Here is a 13,453-nt window from a genome sequence, read left to right as displayed (position 1 = left end):
ATGTCCCCTCCCCCCATAGACTCTATAAATTTATTGCTCTTCTCTTTTAATCGTTGCAAGCATCCTTAAAATTTCTCCAAAATGAACTAAATCTATAGGAGAGTTTGTATCCAGGTCTGTAAAAGGCTTCATAAGAATGAGTGGCCAGTATTCTTTTGGACGGTATGAAATAGTTTTCCCCCTAAAAAAGAAAGGAAAAGAAGTCAACCAGATCCAAATCTGTGAATAGGGATGGTTGAGCTCGATAACTCCTTGTTGAGAAAGCAATCTTCGAACAGTTAACGCGAAATGTGTAGGTGTATTGTCGTGCAATAAAAACAAGTTCTTCTTATAAAAGTTTGCTTCATTCGTCGAATTCTTTGCAAAAGAATTTTAAAAATTAATTTTTAAAATTAAATTTTTTTTAGTTTAAAAAAACTTTTAAAACTTTTTTGAATAGTTTGGTCTATTCAACATTAATTCATCAAAATATTTAGTTTAGTTTTTTTTTTCTTTAATTCAACTTTTTTTATTTAATAAACTAACGTGACATTTTATTAAAGAAAACCTCTTACCTTTAATTTTAACTGCGTTTCCACCCCTCTTGATGTCAGTATGGCGACCCTGGTCCTCTTCAGCATCTTCGGCCATTTCTAACATTCCTCTTGTTGCCTCTCTCGGCCTATGGCAACACGTGACACGGCACGTGTTCAGAGGAGGAACGCTGTCTGTGCACTCAGGAGGAGAACCAATATCCGGCGGTTCACTTTGGGAATCGATGTGCGCATCGCTGGTTGAAGATGGCGAAATACTTTGCACTATTCGCGTGCTAGTAGTGACATCTAACGGAAAAGTAAAAAAAAAAGAAGCACTATTTTTTTTAAATAGTTTTTTCTCAGTCAGAATTGATAAAAGATAAAATTAGCCACTATTATGATTTAATGCAGTAAAATAGTGTAGAAGATTCGTATCTCATAGATAATTATAGATACGTATGAAAAAAATTGCCAAAATTTTATTTGTTCCGATTTTAATGATACTTGGAATGTGGGTGTTTTGGGAAATCTTTCTAAAAGAACCTAATATCAAATATCATGAAATTTCGCTCACTGGGAGTTGAGTTAATATACGTGGACAGACGGACGGGCGTGCTAAAGACAAAAGGCTTTGCAAAAGCACATAAAATTCATTACAATCTAAAATTAAACATATTTTTAATATTAGTTTTACTATTTTAGGGAATAAAAGACCCAGGTGGCCCAAGTTATCAATCGAGAGCAGAAGAAACTGGCATTATTAACATATTTGCGTAAAAGGCCATAGGGAGATATGCAAATTATTCAACAAAAACACACTCTTTGTAATTAAAACGAAGTCGTTGATTCCTCAGAAAAATATTACAACTATAAAAATATCCTGGAAGTGTTGAAAATCTTTGTATCAGTTTTCCCTTGTTCCTTATTCAGATGGCACACACAAACTATGAAAATGTTTTTGAAGTGTGCAAAGCGCCTCCAAATATCAGTTGGAAGAGTTTTAAAAGAAAATCAATGGCACCCAAATAAGGTTACTTTTGTTCAAATTCTTCATGGAGAGGATGTGTATGAAATTTTGTGAGTATATGTTTAAATTTTTCAACAAACATTAATATCTGGCATAATTTTCAGCGATGAAGCACCATTCCACCAAAAAAGGAGAATGAACATCATAATTACGAATGCTAGTTGCAGTGAAATCCTAACTGGATAAAAAAACTCGTACCAAAACGATTTTGAAATCATGGAGGCATGTGCCATTCAGGTGAAGCGTTCTTGGCTTTTACGAAGATGTTATTGTGTAACTTTATTCAAGTATGGAGACCGTATCTGAAAAAAGACATTGAGCTTCTGGAAAGGGTCCAAAGACGGGCAACTCGAATGGTGATATCGGCAAAAGGATGCGTGTAAGAGGAAAGACTCCGATTATGTGGGCCACAGAACTTGGCAACTAGGCACCTCAGAGGTGATCTCATTGAGGGATGAAAGTGGAACTTTCACTGTTATAAAGAATTCCAGAACTAAGGGCCATAAATTCAAATTACAGGGATTGAGGTTTAGATTAGATTGTAGGAAGTTTTCTTTTAGCCAGCGAGACGTTGATTCCTGGAACAAGTCAAGGGTTTGGATAATCGCTTGGTTAATTCCTTGCTTGAAACATAATAAATACTCGATCCTCTCTGGAGTTAGAAAGATTTTTATTGAAACCCATATAAAAATAAAAAGTTAAAACGTAAATTGTGGTGTAAATTGATGAAAATTAAAAAAGTGAAATGTAAAAAATGTCCTCCCAAAGAGAGAGATTAGTTTGCAAAGTTGAATACCTTCATGATATCCTAAAGCAATCAGGTTAGTTAATGGGACGGCTCTTACGTATGCTGCGTTGTATCAGGAAATGTTAAAAGATATTGCCTTTTTAGAAACTTGTTAAATGATATCAGATTGTAGTTTTTAGGTCGTAGAGGTTTTCATTGCTAATTATAATCATTTTCGTGGCGTGCTAAGGAATTGCCTTGAGTTATATTTCCTTGGCGAATAATTTTCTGAAATTGCTATTATTCTGTCTTCATTTCTTACCTTCGCTGAATTCTCGATAACTTTCAGTCAGTAGAAGGGACAGAGTTTGAGGAACTTTAGTTGGCTCGGAATAGGTCATCACCTCGTTGCCATTGGTGATCGACTGTGTGCTGAAATTTTCAATCATTAAAAATTAGATTTTATAAATTGTAATTCACTCAAATAAAAAAAAAGAAAACTTAAAAATTACGATTTAAAAAAAAACAATAAAATAATATAAATATTTATAAAGTCATTTTAAAAATACTGTAATTTAAAATAATACAGTTAAAAAAGCACAAACAGAAGAAGAAAAATTTCAGGAATTTTTTTTCTCTATTTACAAGTGCATGTATTCGAGGTGTGATCAGAAAGTTCTGAGAATGAACTCATATTTGGAAAATGATTATTAGGTTTCTTTTGCAATTGCTAATAGTTCCTGTGTCGCATTGTGAATAATTTTATAAGCTTAAAAACCAAAAAATCAGAAGGCGATAAATCCAGTGAGTATGGTGGATGGGAGACCGCATTGAACGAGTGCTTCTCAAGAAATTCTTGAATGAAAAGCGCCATCTGTGTAGGGGCATTGTCATGGTTCTAGGGCTAATTCCTTGAAGTCCATTTTCCCGGCCATTTTCTGAGAATATTATGGCGTGGTCACCATAGAACTTTTTATAGTATTCCTGGTTTATTTTTTGATTATGCGACACAAATTCACAATGAACCATGCTTTGCAAGTTAAAAAAATACGAAAATTATGATCTTTGAATTTGATTGAGATTATCTTCTTTTCTGGACATTGGAGAAGACAGTCTGCATTGAGAGAATAGAGCCTTTTTTGCCGGGCCGAGGTCATTCACCCACGATTCGTAACCAGTAATGATTGAAGGAACAAAAGTTTGGGTCAGAAGTAGCCAATACAGTTTTGGCTGCTTTAGCTGCGTCTGACCCAAACTTTTGAATCAGAAGCAAACAATGAAATTCCAGCCGAAGCAGACTTTGGCTGGAATTTCATGGTAGAAATGTGGCAGCGTACCATCGTGCTGAAAACAAAGCATATTGTTTTTTCTCTAGCAGTTGAGGAAATCAGTCAGAATCCTTACTTATTGCACCATCTTAATGGTAACAGCACAAGAACACATTAACTTATATGATAAACAGAAGGTTAAACCAACTTTTTTTTTCATATGAAACTTTTAAAAGTACAAACAAATTCAGTACTTACACTATTTCGCTGTGGATTAGGTTTCCTGAGAATATGGCTGATCCGTATCTCTTGTGCCATTCCAAAATATACAAGGTGGCCATAGCGACCAGGCTAGAAAGGAATCATTTGATTAAGACGCATAGATTAACAGAAAGCATGAATTTTCTCTTATCACTATAAGAAATTTTTTCGATAAAATCATTACAATTGCATTTGGAAGCAGTTACTTACCAGAACGTCATGACGAGTATCAAGATGACTATGGTTGTTTGTAGAAAATAGTTGCTGAACAGAGTTGGAGTATTGTGATGACGGGGATAATTCGTGGATTTCTTACTAGTACTCGTTACCGTGCTACTCCGGCTGAAATAAAGGAAATATGAAATTAAAATATTATTAATATTATTAAAAAATCTCAGGAAAATGTGCTTACATGTATTTATGCTTTAATATTTGTTCCTTAGCTTTTGAGTACGAGTGTATATTATTTTTTCCTACTCTTTAGAATCAATAGCACCAAATTACTAAACATTTAGTACCACAAAGACAATATTTGAGAAATTTTTGTACTGAGAAATATGCATAATAAAGCGCATTTTATAAAAGAAATAATTTTAAAATTATTTTTAAATTTTTAATTTTTTAGTTTTAAAATACTTAAGTCTAAAAGGTCTTAAAAATGTATCGAAATGCATTCCTATGTTATTCATGTGTTTTGGTTGATAGATATCAGTTTCTCATGAAACATTAAATGAACCTACAATTTTCTCTAAAAGGTATTTAATTTAATTTAATTTAATTTTAAAATCGATTTGTAGCACAATTGGTGGCCTACTTTTCGGATGAAGGCATTGGTTGATTAACAAAGCAAAATTTATATTTAACAATAAATATTATTGTTAAATATAAATTCACAACTCCTTCACAACGAGTTTCCTTGATATTGCACTACCTCGAATAAGCAACGCCTTCCCAGTAGAAAAAACTAATGTTACTTATTCTAGGTGGATACCACCATCCAGACGGCACCGTTTCGCAGCTTGTTTGCCTCTCATCGGTGGGTGAGTAGATATCCCGGTGATACAATGTGTGACAACCCAGTTATGAAGTTATTAGGATGTCACTCATTGTATCACTGGATTAATTCCAAATATCCTGGAAATATTACGAGAAATTGGATGAATGATGGTGTTGACCAACTCACAGACTGACTTGTATGTAGAACGTGGAATTCATTCGAACTAGAAAATAAAAGCAAAAGAAATGTAGAATGGACTTAATATTAAAAAAATAATAATTGCATGTGCCTTAGATAAGTTCACATCACAGAACTGACAGCGAGTTAGTCGTTATTTTATGAGGAGAATTCAGTGTCATCTGGTATCTGGAACATACACTGAGTGATCACTGAATTATGACCACCCCTATGAAAACTGAATGCGACTCGTTTACCACGTGAGGTACGAGAGTGCGGAGTTAGTCGACCTACGTAGCATAGATAAGGTGTCAGTGGTTCAGTAGGTAGTAAAATTCCGAGCGTGATGGGTAAAAGGAAGGATATCGGACTTTGATAAAGGACAGATTGTGGGTGCTCGACAAGCTGGTGCCTCGATTTCCCAAACGGCTGAACTGGTGAGGTGTTCGAGAGCCGCCGTCGTTAAAGTGTACCAGGACTGGCGTCAAAATGGTCAAACAACGACCCGACGGAAAAACTGCAAAGGTCAGCGAAAGGTTGATGTTAGAAGTGAGCGCCGGATGCGACGACTCGTACAGGCGAACAGGCGGAGCACTGTTGAAGAGTTGACTATCCAATCGACCATGGGCCAACCCGGAACAATATCTGGCATGACCATGCGTCGCACGCTCGCACGTATGGGCTATACCTGCAGACGATCCCTACGGCATCCTCTCCTAACCAAGGTTCATCGGCGTAATAGACTCGCCTGGTGCAAAGAGCGTGCAGGTTGGACGTTAGAAGACTGGAAGAAGGTGTGCTGGTCGGATGAGTCACGTTATTTACTCCACACCGTAGATGATGGTGTACGGATTTGGCGTCAACAACATGAGGCTATTGATCCATCATGCATGGTATCAAAAGTGCAGGCTGGTGGGAGCGGTTTTATGGTGTGCAGCATGCGTCACTTGCAGGAACTTGGACCCCTGGTGCATGTGGAACAATGTATCAATGGTCTCCGCTATCGTCAACTGCTTGCTGACTGTGTACACCCCTCTATGTTACACTTTTCCCCGAATGGCGATGGTGTCTTCCAAGATGACAATGCGCCGAGCCATCGGGCACTTGTTGTGCAGGAATGGTTTGAGGAACACAGTTCTGGCTTCCAGCATATCGATTGGCCTCCGTACTCCACCGATATCAATCCCATAGAGCACTTGTGGGACACTATGGAAAGGCATATCAGGCGTCTGGATACACCAATCACCTCTATACCTGCATTGCTGACTGCATTACACACAGCTTGGTTGGCCATACCTCCCGAACGCTTCCGACATCTTGTTGAATCAATGCCACGTCGGATAGCTACTGTACTGAGGGCAAAGGGAGGACAAACGTAGTATTAGGTAGGTGGTCATAATTCAGTGATCACTTAGTGTATATTCTGAAGACAAATTGGGTTCAGTGATATGTTTCCAACTCATAAAGAACAGGGTGGCAGTCGAGGTTTTTTGCAAGCATTAATCTTCGAGCTGATCGGCCATAATAAGGATCTGTAGCTGCGGAGGTGTTGGTATTTGTGGATAGCCTTCTTCAGAAGCTAGAATTCACGTGCCAATAGTCAACTTACCGCATAGGTTGGTTAGTGTTGGATTTCAGGCGCATCAGCAACTTGGACTATATTGCTGTATACAACCTGTCTGTAAATTGAATGTGTTCTATCACCGATTTGCTGTTTGAAGGACGAAAAACCAGACTATGATACAATGGGGGACTTTCTCTAGAGTTACTAACTCTAATAACAATAAGAGCCACATAATATGTTATGAAATAAATTAACTAATTAAACGTTTCACCAGAAAGTTCTGATGTCCAAATAGCTAAAAGTCCATGTTGTGAACAATCGTTCCCAAAGTACACTTTTTGTAACCTGTACTTTTAGCCACTTGATTAAGCTCCTCAAGTAGGGCTGTCAGAAGGACAGAAACTATTTCCAGGACGTTACTGAAATCAAATTGCTTACTCTTTGACAACCTACGTACTGGAATTGACTATGAATCTGGTGGACTCGCTTTGAGTGAATGCGCGGGGAACTTATTTCATCTTGTTATTCATTAGGCGGGTGGAACAACTTTGTTTGGAATTTGCATTTCTTGGCCTTTATAAATAAAATGTCCCTCCAGAATTAGAAATTAATAACAGAACAGAAATTCATACGTTGTAAAAGACTAGATACGAACCTTGTGACTGTGGCGCCACTTGAAGTAGATTTTACACTGTCTAACCTCTTTAGATGACTGAGCTTTTTGTTAATCCTTTCTAGTTCGTCTATCCTAGTTTCAAGATTATCAGTAACTTTACACAATTCTTTTACCGCTCCTATATTCTCTAGAAAAATGCGATCCTGCAAAAGATTTAATGATAATTTTAGACGTGGTAGTCCTGATCTATAACAGTCAAAAAAATTTAAGTAGGTTCTATATCTACCATAATTTGGGGTGCTATTATGAAAAAAATTCTGCTGAAAGACAGAATTTTTTTTCATATCTAAATTTTTTGTTGGGAAGAACCTTAGACGGGGCGAATAAGCTGAAAGTAGCATTAATGTAAATAAAAAAGCAAACTATATTTTAAATCTAAATCTAATTTAATCGGTGTTTAGCTGTGTTCAAACCCTTCTCCAGTCCGTGTTATATTGGTACTTCTCTAGGTCAAAGGAACCTCTGCCGAGTCCAATGTTGCCCTCTTAATTAACCTTAATGGTTCGATGAACTCTCTCGCTGCATCCATCAAAATTACTAGCTATATGCCATAACTCCAAGAGTCTTACTTGCCTTAGGCTTCAAAGTTTCCCTAATAAACAGTTATCTGAAATTTCAATATCGCTAATGTCATTCTTCTCAGCCTCATTCTCATAATCTCTCCTGACTCGTCTCCAGATGAAATAACGTCTAGAATCCGTTTGTAGGTTAAAACGAGACTCATCAGAGAACAGGACTATACCCCGTTTGTCAGAGTTTCAAGTCACATGTTCATGGCGCCAGTTTCGACAAGCTCTGCTGTGGTTTGAGGTCAGTGGGATACAGATCACTACAGCAATACACATTGCGTAAGTCCACTTGTCCACTTGAATTGAGCCTTCTTAACTCAGTCCGGTTCGAAATGTTTTCACCTGTGGCTGCAGCAACCTCAAGAGACAGTTGATGACAGGACATCGTAGGGTTTCGTCTTGCTGTTAGAGCCTGATAGCGGTCTGTTCTGGTTGACGTAGCCCTCGGGCGACCTTGGCCAGCTCTTCTTGTAATGGTTCCTGTCTCTTGAAGCTGCTTCCATAGTGCCGAGACGATAGTGCGGGACACATTAGGCCAGCGTGTCACTTCTGCGTGCAACTCCCCGGCTTCAAGTCGTCCAAAGGCCCGCCACATCAAAAAGTCATCTAAAGAACGATGACTTAGCATCCTGAGTACTGGAGATGCGGCTTTCCCACTGAGCATGCCAAAAAACGGGAATGAAGTGATGTGGTCGCAACCCGTGTTTTTATAGGCAAGGATAATTTGTATAATGTGTTGCTCTTTAAGGTGATAGATCGATTTCTATCGGATACTCAGAAGTTGCATGCCAGGATGCCTATTACATCAAATATTCGCCTTCGGCGACACTGTTCACAATAAAATTATGAAAAACATTTTGTTCTATTAAATTTGTCGAGCAGTGTTTTACAGGCTTCAATACCTTTCATCACTCTGTAACTTTCTCATGCCACCTTTTTCTTCTCTATTGGACATGGCCATCTTTGTGTTCACCCCAGTATTCTTCTCCTATATGCATTCATAGCTTTTCTAAGTATTGCTTTAAAGATATTCCATAATTCTAATGTATTCACCCCTCCCCCTTCTATCTGCTCAGTTTATAGAGGCAATGTGGCCTTCTGAAATAGCCTTTCCTGAAATTAAAACCATGCATTTACCTTTAACAACTAAACCTGTTTCCTCTTCCAACTAAGGTCTGCGTGGTCACCTCCTGCTAATGGTTCCAGCGAGCCCTGTGATGTCATCTGGTTTGTGAATAATGATCCTAATAATGATCTAGAATATTCTTACACCTAGTATTTTCTCTAAGTTGCTGATGGAAATAATAAGCATCTATTTCATTTAAAAATGTTGCTTCCCACAAAGAGTTTCCTTCCCACTTACTTCAATCATTAAGAGATAAATTGAAGGCACCGATAATAAGGTTTGACATTTTTTAGGCCATTCCATCTGCACTTCATGAAAGACTTTCTCTTCATACTATTCACAATCACTCATTTTACCTTTAAAGGCATCCAACTATGTCACACTTCACAGGTTATACGCCAGCATGCGCAAGTCTTGAATCGGGGAAAGCTTTTGCCGTGTTCAGATCACTCATTTTATTGGCAACACTCCTGCATTACTGTAGACACAGTTAACACTAATTATTCTTATATAATTTATTACCCTAACACACCCCTTTGAAGTTATTTAAGCTTGTATTCCTAGCATTGTTTCTATTCGTTTCACATTTCAGCCCTTAAAATATTCTCAATGATATTGGCAAAGACCCTTGGACATCATTGTTTAAATGAATTCTGTCTCTACAAAATAGATTTCTTTTATCTACAGAGGTGGTCCACGGTCATTAAAAAAATCCCCACAAAACAGTTAAAGAGAAAGAGAAAAAAACAAGGAAAGGAGGAAAAAGAGAGAGAGAGAGAGAGAGAGAGAGAGAGAGAGAGAGAGAGAGAGAGAGATCCAATGTGAATTCGATGTGAAACTTTCTGTACCTTGTTGACCACGAGGAACTTCTCGATCATTTTGCCATCAGCAAGCACCACATTGCCAGTCTCCCTGACAGCATCTGGCAAAATCTGCTGCACCTCTTGAGCTATGACACCAGTGTCGGTAGCCTCATCTTTCGCTAGACCCGCATGGATGGCAAATTCCGGACGATATTCGTACCTCACTATTCGGATGTTGCTCACATTTCTAAGCTGGTCTTTGGTATCAATCTGAAAACGAATGCAGTAATGTATTAAACAAGTTTATTAATTCAGAAAGCAGTTCGTAGACCTTGCAGTTGTAATTTATCATACATTTACCATACCGTATATACCCGAATACGAGCCTGAGTCTATTTCCGATATTTTATAACCTCTCCCCGTATGGATATACCCTGTGTGGTCAATTTATTAGGTAAATACCTAATAAATTATAACTATATCTTCTTGTTTTTTTACTGATAGGATTGGAATCCAGTTCGGTCGTCGAGATTGGGCACTTCAATTAGTGCTACTAGGGTGGTCCATGCTGGATGAAAAATCTTAGCGAATCGAAACTACAAGTTCTTATTCCCGAGATGTTGCAGGACTTTTGAGTTATATGGTGTTTATGTATAAAAACGTAGAGCATGTTTCTAATGAATCTATACAAAGTACAAATAAAATGCTGCAAAATAAATATCTGTTAAAAAATTATGGGTTATTAAGATTGGAATGACTTTTGGGATCTCTAATTTGGCTCATATGCTGGTATATTCGGTAATGTGCAGTTTTCATTTTATGAGGAAAAGGTAAATATGTATGAGTACTATACATTAGCATAGTATTGGACTCACTTCTTCGATGTTAGTCTTTGCTCTGGAGTCTGAAGGCTGAACGATGTGACCCGTGACTTTGACGTTTCCGTGGACAACCAATGTATCTTCTGGCCGGTCAGTGTTGATACCAACTCGTCCCTGGAAGCGTCAGAAATTCTGATAAAATGCACAATTCCAAATGTTACAATATAAAAATAGATGGATACAATTTGTGTATTTGTGATGAAATTTTTTTGAGGCACTGGTACCACGAGAATAAACCATTCATTTATATATCAATAGGTCATATGAGAATTACAGCGATTGGTGAAAAGACAACGACTTACTTAAGTAAGGTCAGGACCGTGCAATGATATCTGGAGTACACGTGCCTGATAGGCGAGTCCCTTTCTTTTGTTGAACTATGTTATTACAATTTAAGAAACGTTTATGAGGTCCTCTTCTAAGTCTACGCCAGGTTGCCTCGCATCCAATACACCCGTCCCCCTTTTGTATAACCTTTAATACAGTTAAAATGAGTTTTGGCTAAGAGTAAATATTAGTTGTACATAGAGATTATCATAGTAACACAGAACAGGTCTTCGCTGTTAGCACAGTGGTTAAAATCATTGTCTTTCCCTACCGGGATGAACAGTCCTGAATTCGAATCCGATCAATTCTAAGAATAACTTTTATTGGTTTGTAACCATGCCTTCTTATTTTATGCTGATAGGTGTGGGATCCGGTTCGGTTTTCGTCTGCAGTACCCCAAGTATGACAAGGTACGAAGAGTAAATTCCTCTTTGGGGACTACTGTTGTACTGGGTTATTGGACTAACTGTAACATTTCCGTTACCCTACACAATTTTTGTCAGCTTCTCGTTTGGCGCTCGCATAAACGAGCTCTTTCCGACTGAAAGATTATTGGGCAACCTCAATCTTGTCTCAATCCTCTATTTCTTTAGTTAAATAATAACGATATGTTTATTAGTCCTTCGAAGTTTTTCTCAAACTAAGATAAAAGTGTATAAATACATTGGCCTATACATTTTTAATGTTCCTGGGTAAACTCTCCTCATTTGAAATGTATACTTCATCTTGTTACCTTCATGGGTGGCACAGTTAGTAGAATCGCCATCTTCCCCACACCGGGTGGACAAGACCAATGTTCGAGCCCGGCCGGTGACGTGAGGAATTTTTATGGGCCTTCTTCACAACGTGGCTGCGTTAGTCGGTCTCAGGGGGGGTAACACGGTTTATTCGTTCAGCAAACAGAAAATCGATCACAGAATACACGCAATTCACAACACACACTATACACGGTGCAATATGGCGTTAGTCGCTGATGCTCCTAAAACTCTACTTCAACAACACAACAACAACAACAACAATTTCGTTTTGTTAAAACCACAAAATAAAACCAATTTAAAACCAATAAAACCATATATTGCAAAGTATTAAAAAGACATAAATTCAACACATTTTAATGTCACGATCTTCGTTTATTTATCCTGTGAACCAAATAGTTCATTCCCTCCTTCAGGCATTGGGGATCTTGATGTTAAATAAGCTATCCTACAGGAATAATAACCCAGAAAATGAACGCCCCACCATGATGTTTGACGATAGTTTATCTTCGGATGTGTTCTTTATTAAAAAAAAAAAAGGAAAAGGTATGCGACAATTTGGTGAATTACAGTTGACAATTTGGTGAATCCCATTTAGCTGCATGTGACAATTTGGTTGACAGTTTGTAGCTACGACAATTCGGTGAGTACAGCACAAAATCCATTAGTCAGGAGCGTTGAGAACTGCCACGGGCCCTGCTGAAAACGATTCACTAATCCAGAACACTTTTCCATGTAGGGGATTTGAACTCCAATTCCCACCCCTACACAAGCTTCGGGAAAGCTTACCCACCTGTCCTTAACCTTTGCACGATACTAGCCTACTATTAGCTTCTTTCAATATATTATACAGTGGGTTGCAAACCGAATGTCAGAAGATACACATAACCCAGCCGGAGTCCACTAATGATCTCTAATTTTGGTTTCTGGAACAAATCCTCTCCCATGTGTTCCTAAAAAAATGCAACTTATAGAAGTGAAAGTAAAGTGCGAACAAGGTTCTCTTGTATTCCAATCTTTAACCTGTTCGTGGCACTTTTTTAATAGGATCTCGAGAAGAAGGTTATAGTGATCACTAAATTTACTATTTACAGCACGACATTTACAGCCGTCTAGCGTCTCTAGACGGCATTCCCTTCTCAGTGGTCGAGATGCATATAGACTTGGGAGTCGTCTTCGACTAAACTGAGCTTCAACCCCCACATTGACAAGCTCATAGAAAAATTCTGCCAAATGCGCTGGACCACAAAACAACAACTGCTCCACGTTAAGGATCTGGATGTGACTCGTCGGTACATATACATCTCAGTATACTCCGTCGTATTGTATGCTTCGGAAATTTGGGGTCAGCGGCCCCTACCAACATCAAGCGCGTGTACTCCGCCGAATACTGGCTCCTTCGTTGGATCACGCAAAAACATCGTCGTCCACCCCAGCAAAGGACAACTGCGATGGCGATGTCACTTAATTTTGCCCGACTTCCAGATCTTGTATTAGAAAAACGCCTTGTTCTCACTGTCAAGATGACAACCGGAATGGTGTCGGAGCCAAGCATCTGGGAACTGTGTGGCTGGAGGATCCCTCTACCCGGACTAAGGTCAGCTCCCACGCTCACAGCTCACTATAACAGACTAGTGCTCAGTGACCGCTTTCTCCCCAGGGAGATGCTCCCCACAATCCATTCAATTGACGGCGACCTCTGTAGGTTTGCGAAGGATCGGTGGTACCGAAGATAGATCCTTAAGAGCCTGACCTTGGCCAGGCAAAGTGCACATTGATA

At 38.5% G+C, this 13,453-nt stretch overlaps 1 protein-coding gene across 4 annotated transcripts in view; it reads right to left on the bottom strand.

Annotated features, from left to right (window-relative positions):
* The window catches only part of LOC150079838 (myelin regulatory factor-like), a 138,031-nt gene that overhangs the window by 9,564 nt on the left and 115,014 nt on the right, over nucleotides 1-13,453 (bottom strand). For all 4 annotated transcript variants that reach the window (XM_090382687.1, XM_090382688.1, XM_090382689.1 and 1 more), the window contains 7 exons: nucleotides 10,586-10,705; nucleotides 9,756-9,980; nucleotides 7,192-7,355; nucleotides 4,009-4,140; nucleotides 3,796-3,888; nucleotides 2,592-2,701; nucleotides 555-821 (listed from right to left, as the gene is read on the bottom strand). In XM_090382687.1, the coding sequence (XP_090238813.1) occupies nucleotides 555-821; nucleotides 2,592-2,701; nucleotides 3,796-3,888; nucleotides 4,009-4,140; nucleotides 7,192-7,355; nucleotides 9,756-9,980; nucleotides 10,586-10,705 (1,111 nt within the window). The remainder of the gene's footprint in view (nucleotides 1-554; nucleotides 822-2,591; nucleotides 2,702-3,795; nucleotides 3,889-4,008; nucleotides 4,141-7,191; nucleotides 7,356-9,755; nucleotides 9,981-10,585; nucleotides 10,706-13,453) is intronic.

The sequence above is a fragment of the Mastigoproctus giganteus genome, chromosome 10 (genome assembly GCF_048544385.1).
Source record: "Mastigoproctus giganteus isolate SK-2022 chromosome 10, ASM4854438v1, whole genome shotgun sequence".
NCBI classification, from domain to species: domain Eukaryota; kingdom Metazoa; phylum Arthropoda; class Arachnida; order Uropygi; family Thelyphonidae; genus Mastigoproctus; species Mastigoproctus giganteus.
Note: the sequence above shows the minus strand (reverse complement) of the source record. Positions and strands in the feature narration are given on the sequence as shown.